Genomic DNA, 22,931 nt, shown 5'->3' on the forward strand with positions numbered 1-22,931 from the left:
AATGGTCAGCGCAACCAGTTAAAGCGCCCGTGCACCAAAAAAAAATTACAGGGAACACTGGTGACAATACTTCGACAGTACCCCACTGGCTTTAAAGCACTTTGGGATGATCTGAGGTCATGAAAGGTGCTATACAAATGCAAGTCTTCTTTCGTTTTTCTTTCTCTCCGGAAAACCTCCAAGGGACAATCGTGTTTGGAAATGAAGATCGGCAACTGTAATAAAAGTTTTATTGAAGATTTGACTGGTGTCAAAGACTCTCACAATATATACAGTAAACATTTTTCTATAAGAGCAGCAAGGCTAGAATGTCCAGGCACAATTATTCTCAGAAAATGTAATGGTCGGTTTATGTGAAATCATCAGGAAGTTCACTGAGGAGTGGGCTGCTGTGTGGCACAATGTACCCAAAGGGAAACACTTCTTCTTCTTAGGCAGTCCCCCGGAGTCGAGGATGGCTTGCTTCCACTCCAATATTGTGGGTGCTAAGGTGACGAATGAGTCCTATGCAGGATCTACAGACTCTGCCACAGATGGGGCAGGTGGTGGCTGAAGGGACGCGAGCTTGGTTTGTCATACGCTCCTTCTGCTGTTTGTACTTGGCCTCCAAGCGCTCCCGACGAAGAAACTCAAAGTGTTCGCCGCCTACTCGAATGCTTCTCCTCCAATTTGAGTGGACTTGGGCCAGAGATTCCCAAGAGTCGATGAGGATGTTATATTTTTTCAAGGAGGCTTTGAGGACATCTTTGAAGCGTTTTCTCTGCTCCCCAAAGGGAACACACCTATCTAACTGGCATGGTTTCTCCTGCCAGTACAGCAGCAGTCTTCAGCATGCACAGCCAGTTCAAACATGTGCAGATAATTGCAGCTGCGATAAAATGCAAATTGCTTTTGAAAAACAAACAGTGCCAAAAGTATGCCAGGAACAGCGATCATTGAAAGGAGCCTGTTCCTTCAGGACAATCTGACTCACAAGGTGGAAACTCAAACCGCGATTTATAAAAGTTCATTCAGATTAACCAGGAATGGATGTTTGGGGGGCAGGGGTAGATGTTCAAACGCCCCTCCCCCCAACCCCTGAAATTTCTTTTTTATTGTCCCATATCTTCTTTTGAAGGAACATGCCTTAGATCACTTGATTGAAACACAGAACCAACTGATGTTCTTCCAGAGACAGTAAATTTCACAATTCAACCAGTGTAGGCCATTCCGTTTGGTTTGCGATTCTAAATGTTCGCTGGGATTTTGCATTGAATCATAGCAAAGTTATCGATAGATTAGTGACACATAACCAGGGCTTGGACTTTGTGCTTTAGACTGTTCTTTTCTTTTCATTAGCTTAATTTGAATTGTTAGATTAATGGAAGTATTGATGTTTCCATTTGAACCTCATTGTGAAATTCCAATTTGAAAATAGACCTTTGGAAGTAGTTTTGTTTGGTCTTTTAAACTCCTAGCCAAACAACCTTCTTAAAAGAACAATTCCACCTTTCGCCGTTGTTCAGATGTTTGGTTAAGTTAATGCATTGGAAGAAACACTAATGTAGACTGTCAGACTCCGCTGGTAAACTCTGCTGAAGGAACAGTTTGAAAATCTCAAATCATATCTATCGACTGTGTGTGTGCATGTGAGTGTGAGTGTGTATCTTGAGTGTGAGTGTGTGTCTGGAGTGTGAGTGTGAGTGTCTGGTATGCAAGTGTGCATGTGAGTGTCTGGAGTGTGAGTGTGAGTGTGTGTGTGAGTGTCAGGTATGTGAGTGTGAGTGTGTGTGTGTGTGTGTGTGTGTGTGTGTATCTGGTATGCAAGTGTGAGTGTGTGTCTGTCTGGTATGCGAGTGTGAGTGTGTGTCTGTCTGGTATACGAGTGTGAGTGTCTGGAGTGTGCGTGTGTGTGTCTGGTATGCGAGTGTGAATGTGTGTGTGTGTGTCTGGAGTGAGAGTGTGAGTGTGTGTGTCTGGTATACGAGTGTGTGTGTGTGTGTGTGTGTGTGTGTGCATGGGTATGTGTGCATCTGTGTGTGTGTGTCAACTAGCGAGATGATTCCTGATACATTAACCTCTACAATCTTACAAATGACAGTAAATTGTGTCTCGTGACAAGATGAGACAATACACACTTGGACATCCTCAAGTAAAAGTATTTCTATTTGACACGCTCGATCTCTAAGTGGGTAGTTTGCACTTGATTTGCCCGTTCTTCTCACCTGCCTGCGATCTGTCTTTCATGCAGCAATAACAGAAAATTCCTAGCAGCTCACTGCCATGGACTGGCAAACAAGAGAACGGACAGGCGAGTAACTCACTGACTGGGAACCAACTGCACAGCATGAGGCCAGAACTGTATCATGATTCGATGAAGTGTGCCGAGAACTGGACCTGCGGCGATCTGTGTTACGTGTTGCCGTGTTTAACTGGAGGGGTCGAGATTTGGAACAGTCGGAAGATACCAGTCTGACAGCTCAACCCCCCGCTCTTGGATTCCACTAACCGGCACTGTCCTGAGCAGTTGAGTGTGAATTTTTGCGAATGAGAATTGCCTATTTGCAAGTCAGAGAAGTTAGGTGGCTTCACCTATATAAATAACGTAACACTGGAAAATGCCCATTTATGACGTCACCAGGTTATATTTCATGTAATCATCATCCACAGGGATCTCCTCATCCACGCACACAATGAAAGTGTCTTCCTCCGATCCCTCATTCTCACACAGCTTCTCTCCCCTTTCTGCAGGACCCTCTAATTGCTCCACAGTTGTCACCTTCCAGATTATTTCTTCTATTGGTTTGAAAGTCAGGCTTCCCTTGTCTGGCTTACTCCACATCTGCAAGAAAAAAAGCACTCAGTCTATTAAGAACATAAGAACATAAGAAATAGGAGCCAGGATTAGGCCATCCCAGGAACCAGTCTGGTGAACCTTCATTGCACTCCCTCTATGGCAAGTATATCCTTCTTTAGGTAAGGAGACCAAAACTGTACATAATACTCTCATTCCTTACTATCTCAGCGCTAGCATTACATAGTTCTGTCTGATCTCTTAAAACCCCATGTGACATTATTATTTTGTTAATGAAAGCAGTAGCCAAAGGTAGCTCCAACAAATCTAAGTTTAGAAAGAAAGGCTTCCATTTATATAGCGCCCTTTATGTCCCAAAGTACTTTACAGCCAATGAAGTACTTTTGAAGTGTAGTCACTGCTGTAATGTAGGAATCGTGGCAGCCAAATTGTGCACAGCAAGCTCCCACAAACAGCAATGAGATAATGACTTGATTTTTTTTAATGATGTCGGCTGAGGGATAAATATTGGCCAGGGCACCAAGGAAAATTCCCCTGCTCTTTGAACAGTCCATTTTAAGTCCAGCTGAGATGGCAGACGGGACTTCAGTTTAATGTCTCATCCGAAAGACAGCACCTCCGACAGTGCGGCACTCCCTCAGCACTGCACTGGGGTGTCAGACTGAATTATGTTTTCAAGTCTCTGGAGTGGGGCTTGAGTCCACGACCTTCTGACTCAATGGCATGACTGCTACCCACTGAGCCACGGCCAACACGTCTAGATTAAAAGAAAGGGAGAATACAAATTGAAAGGCAACTTATCTGATGCTCTTGTTGAATTCAATCCATTTCTTCGTTCATTATTGACTGACAGCTGCAATTGATTGTTGCTTAAAATGTAAATGCTGCTCCCACAGGCCAGGCAGAGTTACTGTCTGCCAGTGCGCTGAGTGGCTCAGCCCACACTGTGATGAGCACTGACACAGGGCAGATGAAGGTTAAAAGAAAGAAGTAGGGCAAACGTGGAAATCAGTCAGGAGCAAAATTGAACCCTTGCCCCTCGCTATCTCGGTAACCTCCTCCAACCCTACAATCTTCCGAGTTCTCTGTGCTCCTCCAACTCTGGCCTCTTGCGCATCAAGGATTTCCTTTCCCATGGCACTGTTAAACATTGAAAGTAGTTAACTTCGGAAAGCAACACATGTTGACCTACCGAATAGTCTCCGTTTGACTCTCCAAACACGCCTTTAAAAAGTTTTCCCGGATCAGGAATTGGCGGAAGGATCAATATCTGAAGCCTTAAATGTGAAAAGTCAATTAGCTGAATGGAAAGAGAGAAATTCACGAGACAAATATGGCCTCACGCCCATCAAAGCCAGTTCAGTAATACAAGATAATTACACAGCATGTGGTTAGCCAATCTGTTAGCAGAACTTTATTAAGATTAGAGTATTTTGTTAGCCTGTGTTCAACTAGTCTACCATAGAATTATAGATATTACAGCGCAGAAGGAGAAATAGGAACATATCAACAGGAGGAGGCCATTCAGCCCCTTGAGCACGTTCTATCAATCAATTCGATCATGGCTGATCTGTACCTCAACTCTATTTACCTGCCTTTGCTCCATATCTCTCTATACTCTTACCCAGCAAATATCCAATCATAGTCTTGAAAGCTCCAATTGTCCCAGCATCCACAGCCTTTTGAGGGTAAGAACTCCAGATTTCCACTACCCATTGTGTGAAAAAGTGCTTCCTGATTTCACTCCTGAATGGCCTGGCTCTAATTTTAAGATTATGTTCTTGATTCCCTCATCAGAGGAAATCATTTCTCTGTATCTACTCTATCGAATCCTTTCAACATTTTAAACACCTCGATCAGATCACCTCTCAATCTTTTATACATAAGGGAATACATTTATTCATGTTTATTCAGCCTGTCCTCATAATTTAACCCTCTGAGCCCTGGTAGCATTCTGGTGATTCTGCGCCGCACCCCTTCCAATATCCTTCCTGAGGTGCAGTGTTCAAAAAGGAATGCTGTACACCAGACGGGGTCTAACCAAGGATCTGTGCAACTGAAGCATCACTTCCTTCCTTTCATATTCCAGCCTCTTGAGATAAAGACCAACATTCCATTAGCCTTCTTGATTGCTTTCTGTACCTGTTTATTAGCTTCACATGATCCGTGTACTTGGACTCCCAGATCACTTTGCTCCTCTATAGTCCCTAGTTTCTCACCATTTAGAAAATATTCTGATTTAGCTTTGTCAGGTCCAAAGTGGATGACCTCACACTTGCTAACATTGAATTCCATCTGCTATAGTTTTGCCCACTCACTTAATGAGACCTGCGACTGTTCTTCCACTGCTGCTGTCTGCTCTAATCTCAGCACTTTCTCCGTGTCCTCTTATATTCTTTCTTTCCAAATACTTATCCAATTCCCTGTTACGTTTTATATCAGAGATGCCAACAGCTAGATCTCAACAGCCAGCCTTGTAAGTTCCACTGACGTGACTGCTCCAACGAGGAGGCCCCACACAGCAACTTTTAAAATCTTGACGCTGTCGAGTATTTTTATTTTTCTCTCTGCACTTTGTGGAGTCTTTTGGCTGTTCTTGCGAAATAGAGGAATATTTTATAATAGAAGTGAAAGGGTTATTTTTGATCCTGGATAGAAAGCTCTTACTGTTTCAAGTAGGTAAGGAGCACGATTGCTGCTGCTGCCACGAGTATTGGGACGATGATAATCAAAGCAACACTCCAATTCCAGCCTTGTCCCATCTCTTCCCCTGTGAAGAATATCGTTGTTTTATTCAGGTGGAACAAATATGTATTTCTCTTTACAAAACTGCATGAGTCACGTTCTTAAATATTTCAATAAAAAATCTTTACGCCACCATAAACCGGGGCCTAGAAGCTCGATCGCGGTGCTCCCATTTTTCAGGTGCTAAATGGGCGCCTAAGTCACCAATATGGAGGGCAGGAAGCGCTCGCTCATTTTCAGCCGTAAGTGCGCTGCCCGCCATATTGGATTGAGCTTCTCCCTAGGCATCCAGAGCGCATGCTAGAACGATATAAAGCAATTAATAACTTATTTAAGTTAGAGTCCTGTGCTTCTTGGAAGACCCTTTTCTGATTTTGGTCTTCCCCAGCAGCTGATTCGCCACATGATGAACTCACTCAGCAACTCATGGCGCCAACAGGCAGGATGCACCTTTCACCACTGCTATTTAAAGGGTTTGTGCAGAACTTACAGGTTTGTCATGTCATGTTGCTGGTTAACTATGACTTTGGAAAGTTCAGTTTGACTGCTGAGAAGAAGTTTTTGCTAGTGCAGGATTGTTCGTGTCTGCCATAAAATCCATTGTACTACAGTCATGGCTGGTCTGGTAGGTCTGCCTTTGGGGCTGGAGGACGAGCGGGAGCAGCAATGAAGACAGCAGAGAGCAGGAGCAGCTGGGAGAAGAGGGAGGAAGAGGGCACTGCACAGGAGGCCATACCCACAGAGGGTCTTCAGGGAGCTCTTCACCTACAGGAACTTCACTGAGGAGCAATGTCTTGGGCACCTTCACTTCACCAAGGAGGCTGTCACTGAGCGATGTCACCTGCTGCAGCCACAACTCCAGCCTCGCACCAGGGCAGGGGCACCACTGCCTGTGGCCGTCAAGGCCATGGTGACCCTTAAGTTTTAGACCAAAGGCTCCTTCATGGTTGCCGCCGGTGACAACAGCAACATCTCCCAGTTTGCAGTCCAGCACTGTATCAGGGAGGTCACCGAGGCTTTCTGCCCCAGGAGGAACATTTACATCTCCTTCCCTATTGACAGAGCAAAGCAGGACGAGAGAGTACTAGGTTTCACCTGCAGTGCAGGCTTCCCCAGGGTGCAAGGTGCCATAGACTGCGCCCACATTGCCTTATGTGCTCCCATAACCAGCCTTACATAAAAAACAAAGTAAGACTTGCATTATTGAGTGCCTCACATGCCCACAGGACATCCCAAAGTGTAGTACAGCCAATGAAGTACTTTTGAAGTGTAGTCAATGTTGTAATGTCGGAAACACGGCAGCCAATTAGTGCACAGCAAGTTCCCACAAACAGCAATGAGAAAATGACTTGATTTTTTTTTAGCAATGTTGGTTGAGGGATAAATATTGGTCAGGACACCGTGGAGAACTCTCCTGCAGCAGTTAAAACCGAGGCCCCGTCTGCTCTCTCAGTTGGACGTACAAGATCTCATGGCACTATTCGAAGAAAAGCAAGGGAGTTCTCCCTGGTGTCTTGGCCAATATTTATCCCTCAATCAACATCTCTAAAATAGAGTATCTGATCAGTTATTTCAGTACTGAGTTTGGGATCTTGCTGTGCGTAGATTGGCTGCCTCATTTCCACGTTTTCTTTAGAAAAACCACAAAGGGAGTTTTTTTTTTAATGTAAATTTCAGTTTCTGTATTACTTCGCTCTCCTGAAGTCAGTTGGCCAGATTTACGGTGACGGTTTCTCTTACCAAAGTATTTCTCGGCGCTCCATTCACTCCAAATTCCATCATCTCCGCAATGGGTGTACTTGGCCCGCACTTGGACTGTGTTTTTAACATGCGGTACTGCGTCAAAAATTCTCACTTCTGGCTTCAGCTACTTGGAGGAAGAAAACATCATACGGCGACAAAAACATCCAGGAGGGGACGATTAATTAAATGGGAAGAAAATAAACTGCATGGAAAATTAAAGAGATCTGGGGGGTCCTGATTGATAAGAAATTGAAGCTGTCGCAACAATGCTCAGTGGCAGTGAGTAAAGCAAATCAGATGTTGGGATGTGTTAAAAGGTCAATATTGAACCCAATTGTGAGGTAATCCTGTCACTTTATAAATCATTGGTGTGACCGCACTGTGTAAAGATCTGATCGCCGCAGTACAAAAAGTATATTAGTTACTGAAAGGATACAGAAGAGAGCAACCAGAATGATTGAGGGAATGGAGGGATTGGATAACGAGGAGCGATTATGTAAATTGGGCTTGTTGTCACCTCTCAACCTTCTATTTTCCAGTGAGATGATTGGTGTTTTTTAGGATTCTAAAGGGACTAGATAATGTCGACCGTGACGAGCTGTTTCACCTTGTCCAGAACAGAGGAACCAGAGGACACGGCCTGCGCTTGAAGGGGGGAAATTCAAAACTAATCTGTGGAACAGACTATTTCAGTGAGCGAGTGGTCAATCTGTGGAACAGGCTCCCTCGGGAAACGGTGGAAGCAGTTAGTGTTGATTCATTCAAATGCAAATTAGATAGATTTCTTTCAGAAAATAACATTGTGGGTTACAGTGCATGAGTAATTTGAGTCCTAACATGTGGTGAGTGTAGCAGGCTCGGGAGGAACAGGTGACTTTGGACCTGTGGTTCCCAAAGCTCTCCACCACTGGGGTTTCCCTCACCTCATGTCGGAGTCTGTTGTAGACTCATTGATAGAGATTGATGCTGTGATTCGTCAACGCTTCATTATCGTTGCATCTAATTGGACCTAATTTCAGGCGGTATCAGCAGCGGTGGTACTTAAAACAGCGGGAGACCGGGCAGCGCAGACCTAATTGGAGGCGCTATCAGTGGCGGCCGACCTTTGACGATTTCCAAAAAAACAAGGAGTGACATCACAGGACAGCAGGTAGGTGATTGGTTGGTGAGTATTAAGGTTTTTTTTTTCTCTTTTCTCTCTAACCTAGGACAGTGGTTTAAACTAGGTGTGGGAAACTACAAAGTACTATATTAAATTTATAGCTTAACTAGTTAAACTAATTAATATAACTATAAATAATTGTTGAATAAAGACTTTAACTAATTAAATAAATAAAATAAGTCTAGCCTAAGATATGGCAGGGCAGGTTGGATGTCTGGACTGCAGTATGTGGGAGTTTGTGGACAGCGAGACTGTCCTGAGCGAACACGTCTGCAGGAGATGTCTCCATCTCGAATCTTTCCGGCTCAGAGTCATTGAGCTGGAGTGTGAGTTGGAGACACTCTGACACATAACGGAGGGGGAGGAATTTCTGGACAGTTTTATCCAGAATACAGTCACACCCCAGAGGAAAGTACAGGTTCAGGAAGGGAGCCGGGTAGCGGGGATTTAGGAGAGGTTGAGAAGGAGGTCCCGCAGACACTGGTCTTGTCCAACAGGTACGAAGTACTCGCTATCTGTGAGGACAAGGAGAAAGACTGCAGGGAGGACAGCCACAATGCAGACCAAGGCACCGTGGCTCAGAAGGCTGTCCAAGGGGGGGGAAGAGCAGAATAGAAATGTGGTAGTGATAGGGGACTCTATAATTAGGGGGATAGATAGTGTCCTCTACAGCCAAGAACGAGAATCCCGAAGGGTGTGTTGCTTACCCGGTGCCAGGGTGAGGGATATCTCACAACGGCTGGAGAGGAACTTAGAAAGGGAGGGAGTAAATCCAGTTGTCGTGGTTCATGTTGGAACAAACGGCATCGGTAGGAACAGGGAGGAGGTCCTGCTGGAAGAGTATCAGCAGTTAGGCTCTAAAGCAGGACCTCGAGGGTAATAATCTCGGGATTATTGCCCGAGCCATGTGCAAACTGACATAGAAGCAGACAGATCAGGAGAATTAACACATGGCTACAGGGCTGGTGTGGGAAAGAGGGGTTCCTTTTCATGGGACACTGGCACCAGTTTTGGGACAGGAAGGAGCTGTACCAATGGGACGGGCTCCAACTGAACCAGAGTGGGACCTGTGTCCTAGCGGAAAGGGTCAATAGGGAGGTGGCAAAGGCTTTAAACTAGTAAGATGGAGGGAAGGGATCTACAAGAAATGTAACCAGCCTAATTATAAACAAAACAGGAAAAGAGAGCATAGGAGAGAATAACGTAAGGGAGGACATTGATGGCAAGGGAATACATAGGGTTATAGAACAGGAGTCTAAAAAGTTGGTTAAACATAAAGTGAGAGGAAATCCAATTAAAAATGAGTTAAACTGTCGGTACAACAATGCACACAGTGTCTGTAATAAAACAGGGGAGCTGCAGGCAATCATGCGTTGCGAGCAACCAGACATCGTAGGGATTACTCAGACATGGCTACAGAAAAATCAGGACCGGGAATTAAATATTTTAGGGTATAACATATTTAGAAAAGATAGAGCGGGAAAAAGGGGAGGCGGAGTAGCTGTACTTATTAGGGATAACGTAATAGCAGTAGAAAAAAGTGACACAGCTACCAGCAAGACAAAAATAGCATCCATATGGATAGAGATAAAAGATAATAAAGGATCAATCACACTAATAGGTGTAGTCGACAGACCACCTAATAGTGGAAGGGAGGTGGAGGAAGAAATATGCAGACAAATTAGGGAAATGAGTAGTAAACATAGAATAATAATCATGGGGGATTTCAACTACTCCCATATTATTTGGACAGAAGAAGTTGATGCACTATCAACAACACCAAAGACTACGAGTAGAACTTATACGAAGTAGGCTTTTATTGACTAAGAACTGGAGCATGCCTCTGCTAGTGGATCCATCCTAAGAGCTCCCGGGGGAAGGGTGGTGAGTCACCTTTATACCCGGGCTTAGGGGTGGAGCCAGGGGCGGAGACATGCCCGGACCTGTACAGAGTTAACAGTGGTTTACCACACAGACATGTACAGAGTTAGCAGTGGTTTACCACATTCACCCCTCGTTTAAAAAAGAGTCCGGCGGGGTGAAGTGTTTCAAAAGTTCGTATACGAATGTCTCTCCGGGGGTCTTGTCTGCCGTAATGATCTTCGTGGTGCCGGTTGCGGCGGTTCTTTGCCCGCGGCTGCTTCTCGCGTGGGACGGAGCACTGGCGTGTCGTCCTCTCGGGGTAGGGATGGCACCGGCATGTCGTCAGTTCGTGGTAGACACTCCGGTGGTGCGTCGTGGGTAGTGGTGGTGAGTGGAGGTAGTGGATGGTGATCGATGGCATTTCGGGTGGTACCTGAGGGTGCGAGGTCTCGAATTGAGACTGTGTCCTCCCGCCCATCAGGATACACCACGTAGGCGTACTGTGGGTTGGCGTGGAGGAGGTGAACCTTTTCGACCAGGGGGTCCGTCTTATGGCTCCTCATGTGTTTCCTGAGCAGGACGGGTCCCGGAGACGTCAGCCATGGCGATAGTGATGTCCCCGAGGTGGATTTCCTGCGGAAGACGAACATCTTCTCGTGAGGGGTGGCGTTTGTGGCAGTACAGAGCAGTGATCATATGGAGTGGAGCGCATCAGGGAGGACATCTTGCCAGCGGGAGATTGGGACGCCCTTGGATTTTAGGGTGAGCGTGGCGGTCTTCCACACCGTTGCGTTCTCCCTCTCTACCTGTCCGTTATCCCGGGGGTTGTAGCTGGTAGTCCTGCTCGTGGCTATGCCCTTCTCGAGCAGGTACTGGCGCAGCTCGTCGCTCATGAACGACGAGCCCCTGTCGCTGTGGATGTAATTGGGGAAGCCAAATATGGCGAACAGGTCGTTGAGGCACCTGATGACTGTGGCGCTGGTCATGTCCGGGCAGGGGATGGCGAAGGGGAAACGGGAGTACTCGTCAATAATATTGAGGAAGTATGTGTTGCGGTCAGAGGAGGGAAGGGGCCCCTTGAAATCGACGCTGAGACGTTCGAAGGGGCGGGTGGCTTTAATCAGGTGTGCCCTGTCTGGCCTATAAAAATGCGGTTTGCATTCGGTGCAGACCTGGCAGTTCCTGGTCATGGTCCTGACCTCCTCGATGGAGTAAGGCAGGTTGCGAGCTTTAATAAAATGGAAGAACCTGGTGACCCCCGGGTGGCAGAGATCATTGTGGAGGGTCCGTAGCCTATCGACTTGTGCGTTGGCACATGTCCCACGGGATAGGGCGTCTGGGGGCTCATTAAGTTTCCCGGGCCGGTATAAGATATCGTAGTTGTAGGTGGATAACTCGATCCTCCACCGCAATATCTTATCATTTTTCATTTTCCCCCTTTGTCTGTTGTTAAAAATAAATGCAACTGACCGTTGGTCAGTGAGCAGGGTGAAACGTTTACCGGCCAGGTAATGCCTCCAGTGCCGTACAGCCTCCACTATCGCCTGGGCCTCCTTCTCGACTGAGGAGTGTCGAATTTCGGGGCCCTGGAGGGTCCGTGAAAAGAAGGCCACGGGTCTCCCCGCCTGGTTAAGGGTTGCGGCTAGGGCGAAGTCGGATGCATCGCTCTCCACTTGGAAAGGGATGGACTCATCCACTGCGTGCATTGTGGCCTTCGCAATGTCCTCTTTTATGAGGGTGAAGGCCGCACGGGCCTCTGCCGTCAGGGGGAAGGAGGTTGACTTGATGAGGGGCCGGGCTTTGTCCGCATAGTTGGGCACCCACTGGGCGTAGTAAGAGAAGAACCCTAGGCATCTCTTCAGGGCTTTTAGGCAGTGGGGGAGGGGTAGTTCCAGGAGGGGGCGCATTCGGTCGGGGTCGGGGCCGATGACTCCGTTTTCCACCACGCAGCCAAGAATAGCGAGGCGCGTGGTGCGGAACATACATTTTTCTCTGTTGTATGTCAGATTCAGCCGTTGGGCCGTACGGAGGAATTTTTCTAGGTTGGCGTCGTGGTCATGCCGGTCATGGCCGCAGATGGTGACGTTGTCTAGATAGGGGAAGGTGGCCTGCAGCGCGTTCTGGTCAACCATCCGGTCCATCTCCCTTTGGAAGACCGAGACCCCGTTGGTGACGCCGAAGGGGACTCGGAGGAAGTGGTAGAGGCGACCGTCAGCCTCGAAGGCCGTGTACTGGCGGTCCTCAGGCCTGATGGGGAGCTGGTGGTATGCCGACTTCAGATCAATCGTCGAGAATACCCGGTATTGTGCTATCTGGTTGACCATGTCAGATATGCGGGGAAGTGGGTATGCATCTAATTGCGTGTATCGATTGATCGTCTGGCTGTAATCAATAACCAGGCGCTGTTTTCCACCGGTCTTCACTACCACCACTTGGGCTCGCCATGGGCTGGTGCTGCCCTCGATAATCCCTTCCCTCAGGAGTCTTTCTACTTCTGATTTAATAAAGCTCCTATCCCCAGCACTGTACCACCTGCTTTTAGTAGCAATTGGCTTGCAGTCTTTGGCGAGGTTAGCGAACAACGGGGGGGGTTTGACCTTCAGGGTGGACAGGCTGCATACTTTGCGCGGCGCCGTGTTTAAATTCTGCCGGCTGCACACTGTAAGTGGGGGCAGGGGCCCGCCATATGCCATCGTGACGCTCTCCAGACGGCACTGGAAGTCTAATCCTAGCAGTACGGGAGCGCAGAGCTGTGGCAGGACGAGGAATTTAAAATCTCTGTACTCCACGCCGTTCACTGTCAGAGTCGCTACACAGTAGCCACCGACATCCGCCGTATGGGACTTTGAGGCCATAACGACCTGGTGGCGTGTGGGCATAACCGATAGGGAGTAGCGTCGCACCGTGTCGGGGTGGATGAAGCTCTCCGTGCTTCCGCAGTCGAAAAGGCAATTTGTGGCATGGCCATTTACCTTTACGTTCATCATGGACCTGGCTAGTTGATGGGGCCTAGATTGGTCCAGGGTGATGGAGGCCATCGTCGAGGTCGGTGGGTCGCTGTAGTATTCGCCCGCGCCGGGGGCCTGGTCCCGAAATGGTGTCCAAGATGGCGGCTCCCCCGCGGCTGGTGGTGCCCAAAATGGCGGCCCGCACGGCTCACACGTGGTTGGTGGGGTCCAAAATGGCGGCCTGCACGGTTCACATGCGGCGCTGCTGGATTGGGGGTCGATTTCGCCCTGCACACTCTCGCGTAGTGGCCTTTCTTGCCGCATTTGGAGCAGGTTGCGTCCTTTGCTGGGCATTGCTGTCTGGGGTGTTTGGCCTGGCCGCAGAAGTAGCATTTCTGGCCTCTGGTCATTGCAGCTGTAGTTGGGCTGCTGGCGGCTTGTGGCCTTACCGGGTCCCAAGATGGCTGCTCCCGTGACATCCACGTGGCCATCCGATCAGGGGTGTAGGCGTCCATGTTCTGGAGGGCCACGTCTACCGAGTTAGCGAGGGCCACCGTCTTCTGCAGGTCGAGCCCCCTCTGTTCCAGCAGCCTCTGCCATGTATAGTTGGACCTGATGCCGGCTACGTAGGCGTCTCGGATCAGGTCTTCCGTGCATTCCTTGGCCATCACCGCTTTGCAATTACAGGCCCGGCCGAGGACTCTCAGTGCCAGTAAATATTCGGCGCCCGATTCCCCGGGGCGCTCTTTTCGTGTAGCCAGGAGGTGTCTGGCGTAGACCTCGTTAACAGGCCTCACGTATTGTTCCTTTAGCGTCGCAATGGCAGCCGCGTAAATTGTGGCGTCTCGGATGATCGAGTAGACTCGGTGGCTCACCCGTGAGTTCAAGACAAGCCGTTTCGCGTCATCTGTAGTGACGGTAGTGCTGGAGGCCTCCAGGAAGGCTTCGAAACAGCTCAGCCAGTGTTCAAAGTTATTGGCTGCATCTGCTGCTTGAGGATCCAGGTCTAAACGTTCCGGCTTCAAGATTTGCTCCATGTCGAAAATTTAGTCAATAAAATTGATGCACTATCAACAACACCAAAGACTACGAGTTGAACTTATACGAAGTAGGCTTTTATTGACTAAGAACTGGAGCATGCCTCTGCTAGTGGATCCATCCTAAGAGCTCCCGGGGGAAGGGTGGTGAGTCACCTTTATACCCGGGCTTAGGGGTGGAGCCAGGGGCGGAGACATGCCCGGACCTGTACAGAGTTAACAGTGGTTTACCACAGAAGTAGGTAAAGGGGATAAGGGAATGGAGATCCTACAATGTGTACAGGACTCCTTTCTAACCCAACATGTAAAAAGCCCAACAAGGGAGGATTCGCTAATGGATCTAGTAATAGGGAGTGAACAAGAGCAGATAAGAGAAGTAAAAGTAGGGGAACATCTAGGCAACAGTGACCTTAATATAATACGCTTTAAGATGATAATTGAGAAGGACGTAAGTATGATGAAGACCAAGGTAATAGATTGGAGAGAAGCTGATTTTGAGGGGCTGAGAATAGAACTTGGGAAAATAAAATGGGCAACAATATTTGCAAACAACGATGTAGAACAGCAATGGGAAACATTTAAAACAGAGTGCAGGAACAATATATTCCGCTAAAAGGAAAGGACAAACTAAACACTAATGAGATTCTATGGATGAATAAAGCCATAAGGGAACAATTGAGGGTAAAGAAAGAGGCATACATTAAGTACATAGACAGCAGGGGAGTGCATAATAAGGGAGAATATGAAGAGATTAGGAGAGAAGTCAAAAAACAATTAGGAAGGCAAAGAAGAACTATGAAATTAAATTATCAAGGAACATGAAACAAAATAGTAAAATATTTTACAGACACATCAATAAAAAGTGGAAAATTGGGATGGGAATAGGGCCATTAAGGGATAGACAGGATAATACCATAGGTAACCATAGAAATGGCAGAAATATGAAACAATTATTTTGCTTCAGTATTTACCAGGGAGCTAGAACATGTGGACATGACATTGGATGATAAGATTAGTAATGAGATAAGTGCATTAAAATAAAAAGAGGGGATATATTAAACAAACTAATCAAACTCAAAGAGGATAAAACCCCTGGTCCGGACGGATTGCAACCATGCATTTTAAAAGAATCTAGGGAAGAGATAGCAGAGGCATTACTACAAATATTTAATAATTCATTAGAAAAAGGTGTAGTGCCAGAGGACTGGCGGATAGCTAACGTAATAGCTATATTTAAGAAGGGGGATAGAACATGTCCAGGGAACTATAGACCAGTTCATTTAACATCGGTGGTAGGAAAAATAATGGAATCCCTAGTAAAAGAGAAAATAGAAGGGCATCTAGAAACCAAAAACATAATAATGAATAGTCAGCATGCATTTAAAAAGGGAAAGTCTTGCTTGACCAACATCATTGAATCTTTTGAAGAGGTAACAGAGAGAGTAGACAATGGTAATGCAGTAGATGTAATTTATCTAGACATTCAACAGGCCTTTGATAAGTTACCCCATAATAGACTAATAAGGTCAGAGAATGCGGAGCCAGGGGACAAGTACCAGAATGGATTGCTAGCTGGCTTCAAGACAGAAAGCAGAGAGTGGGAGCAAAGGGTAGCTATTCACAGTGGCAGAAGGTGGGTAGAGGTGTTCCACAAGGATCAGTGCTGGGACAACTGTTGTTCACAATTTACATTAACGATTTAGATTTTGGAATCAAAAATACAATTTCTAAATTTGCGGATGACACCAAATTGCGGGGGATAGACAATACTGAGGAGGACTGCAACAAGTTACAGGAGGACATTAATAAACTTGCAGATTGGGCATATAATTAGCAAATGAATTTCAACACAGATAAATGTGAGGTATTACATTTTGGTAGGAAGAATAGGGAGGTCACTTACCACTTGGACGGTGCAAGTCTAGGTGGGGTAGAAGAATAAAGGGATCTCAGAGTACAAATACACAAATCACTAAAAGTTGCGACACAGTTAGCAAGGCCAATAAAAAAAATCAAACCAAGCACTAGGGTTTAATTCTGGAGGTACAGAATTGGAAAGTAGGGAAGTTAAACCTGTATCAAACCTTGGTTAGATCACACTTAGAGTACTGTATACAGTTCTGGTCGCCATATTATAAAAAGGATAAAGAGGCACTGGAGAAGGTGCAAAGAAGATTTACAAGGATGATACCAGAAATGCGAGGGTATACATATCAGGAAAGGATGAACAGGCTGGGTCTCTTTTCTCTTGAAAAAAGGCTGAGGGGTGACCTAATAGAGGTATTTAAAATCATGAAAGGTTTTGACAGAGTGGATAGAGAGAGAATGTTTCCACTTGTGGGGAAGAACATAACTAGAGGCCATCAATATAAGATAGTCACCAAGAAATCCAATAGGGAATTCAGAAGAAGCTTCTTTACCCAAGAGTGATGAGAATGTGGAACTCGCTACCACAGGAAGTGGTTGAAGCGAATAGTATAGATGCATTTAAGGGGGGGGCTAGACAAGCATATGACGGTGAAGGGAATAGAGGGTTATGTTGATAGATTTAGATGAGGAAAGACGGGAGGAGGCTCAAGTGGAGCATAAATGCCAGCATGGACTGGTTGGGCCGAATGGCCTGTTTCTATGCCGTATATCCTATGTAATCCTATGTATCATGTGACGACCAGGATGGTAGAAGGCGAACTAGATGGACCGTGGGTTTTTTTGTCCAGCAATTCCCATGTTCCTATGTAATCCATTCTAATTTTAAATTATTGGAGGACAGCATTCAAAGCATTTGAAATGTATAGCAATTTCCAAAAGATTCCCAGCAACCTGCAGAACAATTAGGAACAAATTTGGCCCAGAGAGTGCACGGTTAAAACGCTTTCATATTTGGGGATTCTTAAGAAGCTGGGAGCTACTGTGATTTGAAGACATTGAAAAACAACAAAGGGTTGTGGGCATAAACAATTGAGCAAAGGAAGCAGCTCGTCCTTCTTCAGTTACACTTCTGAAGAGGTGTTATATCTGAGGTACTGAAATTACACCATGTATAAAATACACTTTTGATATGAGGCAACCTCATAATTCATCAGACATTTAGGGGGAGAAATTCCCCTCCTTTGCGCCTGCCGTGGTGGGCGCTAACAGGGCACAAAGGCCTTTTCGCCCGGGCGCGGCGCTGACCTCACCTCCCGCTAAATTCCACGATCTCATGCATCCGGAGATCATGACGTCATCTCCGGCCGCATAGCCCCGGTAGCGCCACGGCAGAAAAATTCCCCATCGCCCCCTGCAGCAGTGCCGGGCGATGGCAGCGACAGCTGCGGGGGACGTGAGCAGGGTGGCCGGCCGCTAGAGGAGCAAAAGTTAAAGGTGAGGTGGCCGGCCACTCTGAAAAATGTCAGATTTTTATAAACATTTTTTTTTGTACCTCCGGACGCGGGGTCCGTGCCGCGATCGGTCACACCAGCACTCTGCTTGAGTGTCGGGCTGATTGTGCGGCACCCCTGCTCCCCGGTGGTCCAGGTAAGTTAAAAAAAAAACTGCAGAGTTTTCAGCGTGGGGTCCTTCCCTTTAATTCAGGGAAGAGCCCCTGCAATGTGGCAGCGCCACGTGTCCCCAATGTGTGGCACTGCTGAGCCTTGGTCCCCGGGTCGCGAACTTCAACCCCCTCTTGCGCTCCAATAATGAAGTGGAGCGCTTGATTTATCGCTCCACTTCCCTCATGGAGCAAAAAATGGGAATTTTAGAGAGGCTGGAAGAGGTTAGCGGCTGGCGCTAACTTTTCCAGCTTTTCTGATTTAGTGTCCCAAACGGGGCTCGAGGGGAATTTCTAGCCTTTAGGCTCTACAAAGCCTGTAAGACTGACCAATGGCAGGTGTAACCAATGAACTTAGCCTGGTCCATTTCCAGTGTAGGACCAGACTTTCACTCCCACTAACTCATCCAGATCACAATTGCCTAAGTGTTTTTAAAAGTCAAGATTCTTCTTCACACAAAGGGTAGTGGAAATCTGGAACTCTCTCCCCCAAAAAGCTATGGATGCTGGGTCAATTAAAAATGTCAAAACTGAGATCGATAGATTTTTGTTAGGTAAGGGTATTAAGGGTTATGGAACCAAAGAGTTAAGATACAGATCAGCCATGATCTTATTGAATGGCAGAATAGGCTCGAGGGGGCTGAATGGCCTCCTCCTGTTCCCATGTTCCTAAAAGCAAAACCCAAATATTGAAATGGGGATTTCTCTCAGTTGTTCCGAGCAGAGGATGAATAAGGTACTGTCAGCAAAAATGGCAGAGAGCAGAAGATGGATTCTGTCTCAGACTGGGAAAGGGAAGAAGAAGGAGCCTGAGATGATAAGGTTTGCAATAAAGGAGGTGTTTATGCAAGAACAGTTGAAAGCACTAATTTTAGTTCAAAGCGAGGTCCAGCGGTTATTGTGACCAGTTCATTCAAGAACATAAGGTTCTGAAAGAAATACAGGTCTAGGTTTTCAGATCAATGTTCACACAGAGTGGAAAATCTACAGTGTAAGCTTATAAGTACACTCATGGGGTAAGTTGAGGACTTCTGATGAACTTAGGAAAAGAGATGATTGCAGAGAGTCCACAGGAGGCATAACCTAGACATCTGAGAGAGACAATAACACATCGTTGCAAAGGAACCTCAACTTAAAATCAACAACTTAACAGCTTCCAAAAACAAGGAAACTGAAAGCCTTTCTGTCAATACCACAGATTTAAAGAGAAGCTGTTGGGTTTCCTCAGTCTGGACGCAAGATTCCCAATGGTGTTCCAAGCACAGAGCTGGGATGCTCCCTTATTTAGAGCACATACTGCAGTTACACTGAAAAACACATTAAGTGCCTTAACTAAGTAAAGTTTCCTAGCTCAGTACCGGGAAACCAAAACCGCTGTTCTAAAGCTTCTTGGGCAGAGGGAGAATCTAAAGATAAAACATCCTTCATTCTCTCCCCCCAACCCCCACCACCAAAAAAAACCTACAATCCCCATCTCCTTGAGCACTACTACACCCCAGCACCCACTGTTATGTATTGTGTGTTCTATTGTGTGTTCTCCTCCCACCTGTGGTGGCGCTGTCACAGGAGATAAATGGTTGGGTGTTCTCTGTTAAATTTAGCGCTCTTTGTTCGGAACTTTCCAGAACTTCCTTTCCTTCCAATAAAGCACTTCATGTTTGAATCTCTGAGTTCTGAGTCCTAAATTGTGTCTAGATAGAAAGGTACCGACACAACAAGTGGCAACGAGGAGCGGATGAATCTGCGTACGTTACGGGTGCAGTGAGTAAACAGAAAATTTAATTTGGAACGTGAGATGGCTACTATATTAGGAAATATCGGTGATTTTGATGAAAATGTGGAGCAATGGAGCGCTTATACAAAACGTTTTGACTATTTTGTATTGGCGAATGCGGTGGCAAATGAAAAAGTCGTGCCTACCTTTTGAGTGTAATCGGGCCAACCAGATAAGCCAGGAACTAAAACATATAAGCAACTAGTGGAAATTCTTGGAGCACATTTTTCACCAAAACCTCTGGTTATTGCTGAGAGATTTAGATTTCATAAATGGAATCAAGAGGAGGGGGAATCAGTGACAATGTTTATTGCTGCTTTAAAAAGGTTGTCGGAACACTGCCAGTTCAAGGAGGTGCTGAATGACACCATTAGAGACAGGCTGGTGTGTGGTCTGCAAAATGCAGCCACACAGAAGTGCCTTCTTACTAAGGACAACCTTACTCTTGAAAAGGCCATTGAAGTTAGTGTCTCCATGGAGATGGCAGAAAAGGAGGCTCACCAGTTGAGTTCAACAGGGAGAGTTCACAAGGTGTCGTCTGAGCCTAAAGGTGCGTGGAACGGCACATGTTACCGTTGTGGGAAAACGGGCCATCACGCTAATGACTGCTGGTGTACGGAGCTGGAATGCCGAAATTGTGGCAAAAAGGGTCACATTGAACGTGCCTGTAGAGGTAAAAAAACAGACAGAGCTGGAAGCAAAATGTCTGTATTTGGACAAGAGAGGAAAAAGAGTGTTCATTCAGTGCAGTATGATGGAACAAGCAAAACAGAGGGGAGCGACACCTCTGAGGAGGAAGAGGTGCACATACTGACGGTTGCAGGTGATTTAAATGGCTACTGGGTGTCACCACTGGTGGAGGGACAATCAGTGCGGATGGAGGTGGACACAGACGCGGCTGTGTCCCTTGTTTCAGACACTGTCTACAACAAAATGCTAAAGCATCTTACCCTTCAGCCAACAAACATTGTGCTAAAGACGTATACCGGCGAACCTGTGGCCATGAGAGGCGTCATTGAGGTGACAGTTAAATTGAACGGACAGACTGCAAAACTGCCACTATATGTCGTAAAGGGAAATTACCCATCGCTACTGGGACGTGCGTGGCTAGAGAAAATCACGCTGGACTGGCCTGCAGTCCGCATGATGTCAAAAGGGGAGTCAGGTCTGACTGCAGTGTTAAACAAACATGCAGAACTCTTCAAGGGGGAACTTGGGGGCATGAAAAAGATCAGCGTGAGACTGGACATTAAACCTGACAGCAAGCCGAAGTTTCACAAAGCCCGACCTGTACCCTATGCAATTAGGCCAAAAGTTGAGGCTAACTTGGAGGCCTTAGTCAAGAAAGGAGTCCTGGAGCCTGTGAGCGTGAGCAAATGGGCCACACCCATTGTTCCTGTCCTGAAAAAGGATGGATCTGTTCGAATCTGCGGGGATTTTAAAGTGACTATTAACCCGGTGCTGTCTGTGGAACAGTACCCTCTTCCCCTCATTGATGATCTTTTTACGGGCCTGGCCGGAGGGCAAAAGTTCAGCAAAATAGACTTATGCCAGGCTTATCTACAAATGCATGTCGATGACAAATCAAAGGAGCTGCTGACAATTGTGACACACAAGGGGCTATACAGGTACTGCCGCCTTCCGTTTGGAATTACATCGGCCCCTGCTCTATTCCAAAGGGCAATGGATCAGATTTTGAGTGGACTGCCAGGAGTCCAGTGCTACCTGGACGACATCCTTGTCACTGGGACAAATGAGGAGGATCATCTTCTGAACTTGGATGCGACTCTACAACAACTGAAAGAGTACGGACTCAAAGTTCGTAAAGACAAATGTGAATCCTTTCAGTTTTCAGTTGAGTACCTGGGGCATGTGATTGACGCTACTCAGAAATCACAGAAACCCCACAGTGCAGATAGAGGCCATTTCGGCCCATCGAGCCTGCACCGACGCATATCCCACCCGATCCCTGTAACCCCTACACCAACACATATCCCACCCTATCCCCGTAACCCCACGTATTTAATCCCCCTAACACTAAGGGTCAATTTATCATAGCCAATCAACCTAACCCGCACATCTTTGGACTGTGGGAGGAAACCGGAGCACCCGGAGGAAACCCACGCAAACACGGGGAGAATGTGCAAACTCCACACAGACAGTCGCCCGAGGCCGGATTCGAACCCGGGTCCCTGGCGCTGTGAGGCAACAGTGCTAACCACTATGCCACTAAGGCGCCATCAAAGGTCAAGGCGATCGTGGAGGCCCCAGCACCCCAGAATGTGAGCCAGTTACGTTCATTTCTGGGGCTACTTAACTGCTATGGGAAGTTTATTCCAGACTTAGCAACATTGCTGAAGCCGTTACATCAGTTGCTATGTCAAGGCAAAACATGGAAATGGACTGAACTGTGCAACGAAGCTTTCGCCCAAGCAAAGAAAGCATTGCTGAAATCGGAGGTCCTGACACACTTCGACCCAAAGCTACCCGTGCAGCTAGCATGTGATGCATCACCATATGGTGTGGGAGCAGTCATATCCCACATCATGCCTTCGGGTGAAGAGAAACCTATCGCCTTCGCATCACGCACCTTGAACAAGGCCGAGAGTAACTATGCGCAGATCGAGCGCGAGGCCTTGGGAATCGTTTTTGGAATTCGAAAATTTCATCAGTACCTGTTTGGGAGAAGGTTCACACTCCTGATGGACCACCGTCCATTGACTTCAATCTTCGGGCCCCACACCGGAATTCCATCTCTCGCTGCAAGCAGGATGCAAAGGTGGGCTTTATTGTTGTCAGGACACACATACGACATCAAATATCGCAAATCAGACTTGCACGGCAACGCAGACGGTCTCTCGAGGCTACCCTTGCCTGTTACTCCCCCAGAACCTCGTCAGATAGACATCTTCCACTTTAGACAAGTGGAGGGAGCACCTGTCACTGCAGTTCAGGTGCGAAGGTACACCTGCAACGATCCAGTCCTGTCTGAGGTAATGGACGATGTCATTCGAGGGAGAGCGATAGGAGATTCTCCTAGTTTGAAACCTTACGTTTCAAAAAGAAATGAGCTCTCCGTCCAGGCAGGTTGTCTTCTTTGGGGACGCCGTGTCATCATTCCGCCACCTCTGAGGGAACCTATACTGCAACAACTTCATACAGGCCACAGTGGGATGGTTCGGATGAAGGAAATGGCAAGAAGCTACTTCTGGAGGCCAGGTCTCGATGGGAATATTGAGGAGAAAGCCAAAACATGTTCCCCATGTCAAAGGGTCCGGAATGTTCCACAGCTGGCAACCCTACACCCCTGGGATTGGCCTGCAGAAGTGTGGCAGC

General features: G+C 46.9%; 1 protein-coding gene across 2 annotated transcripts in view; it reads right to left on the minus strand.

The window, feature by feature from the left end:
* Positions 1-213: 213 nt before the first annotated feature.
* Positions 214-22,931, minus strand: part of LOC147124902 (interleukin-13 receptor subunit alpha-1-like) — a 78,196-nt gene continuing 55,478 nt past the window's right edge. The window contains exons 9-13 of one of the 2 annotated variants that reach the window (XM_085994629.1): positions 16,196-16,213; positions 7,280-7,406; positions 5,462-5,564; positions 3,987-4,071; positions 214-2,821 (exon numbers count right to left, since the gene is read on the minus strand). In XM_085994629.1, coding sequence (XP_085850755.1) covers positions 2,606-2,821; positions 3,987-4,071; positions 5,462-5,564; positions 7,280-7,406; positions 16,196-16,213 — 549 coding nt within the window. In that variant the 3' untranslated portion in view covers positions 214-2,605. The remainder of the gene's footprint in view (positions 2,822-3,986; positions 4,072-5,461; positions 5,565-7,279; positions 7,407-16,195; positions 16,214-22,931) is intronic. The other variant, XM_085994639.1, reaches the window with a different exon arrangement.

The sequence above is a fragment of the Somniosus microcephalus genome, chromosome 1 (assembly GCF_052327205.1).
Source record: "Somniosus microcephalus isolate GS21.2 chromosome 1, FLI_Smic_1.0, whole genome shotgun sequence".
Taxonomy (NCBI): domain Eukaryota; kingdom Metazoa; phylum Chordata; class Chondrichthyes; order Squaliformes; family Somniosidae; genus Somniosus; species Somniosus microcephalus.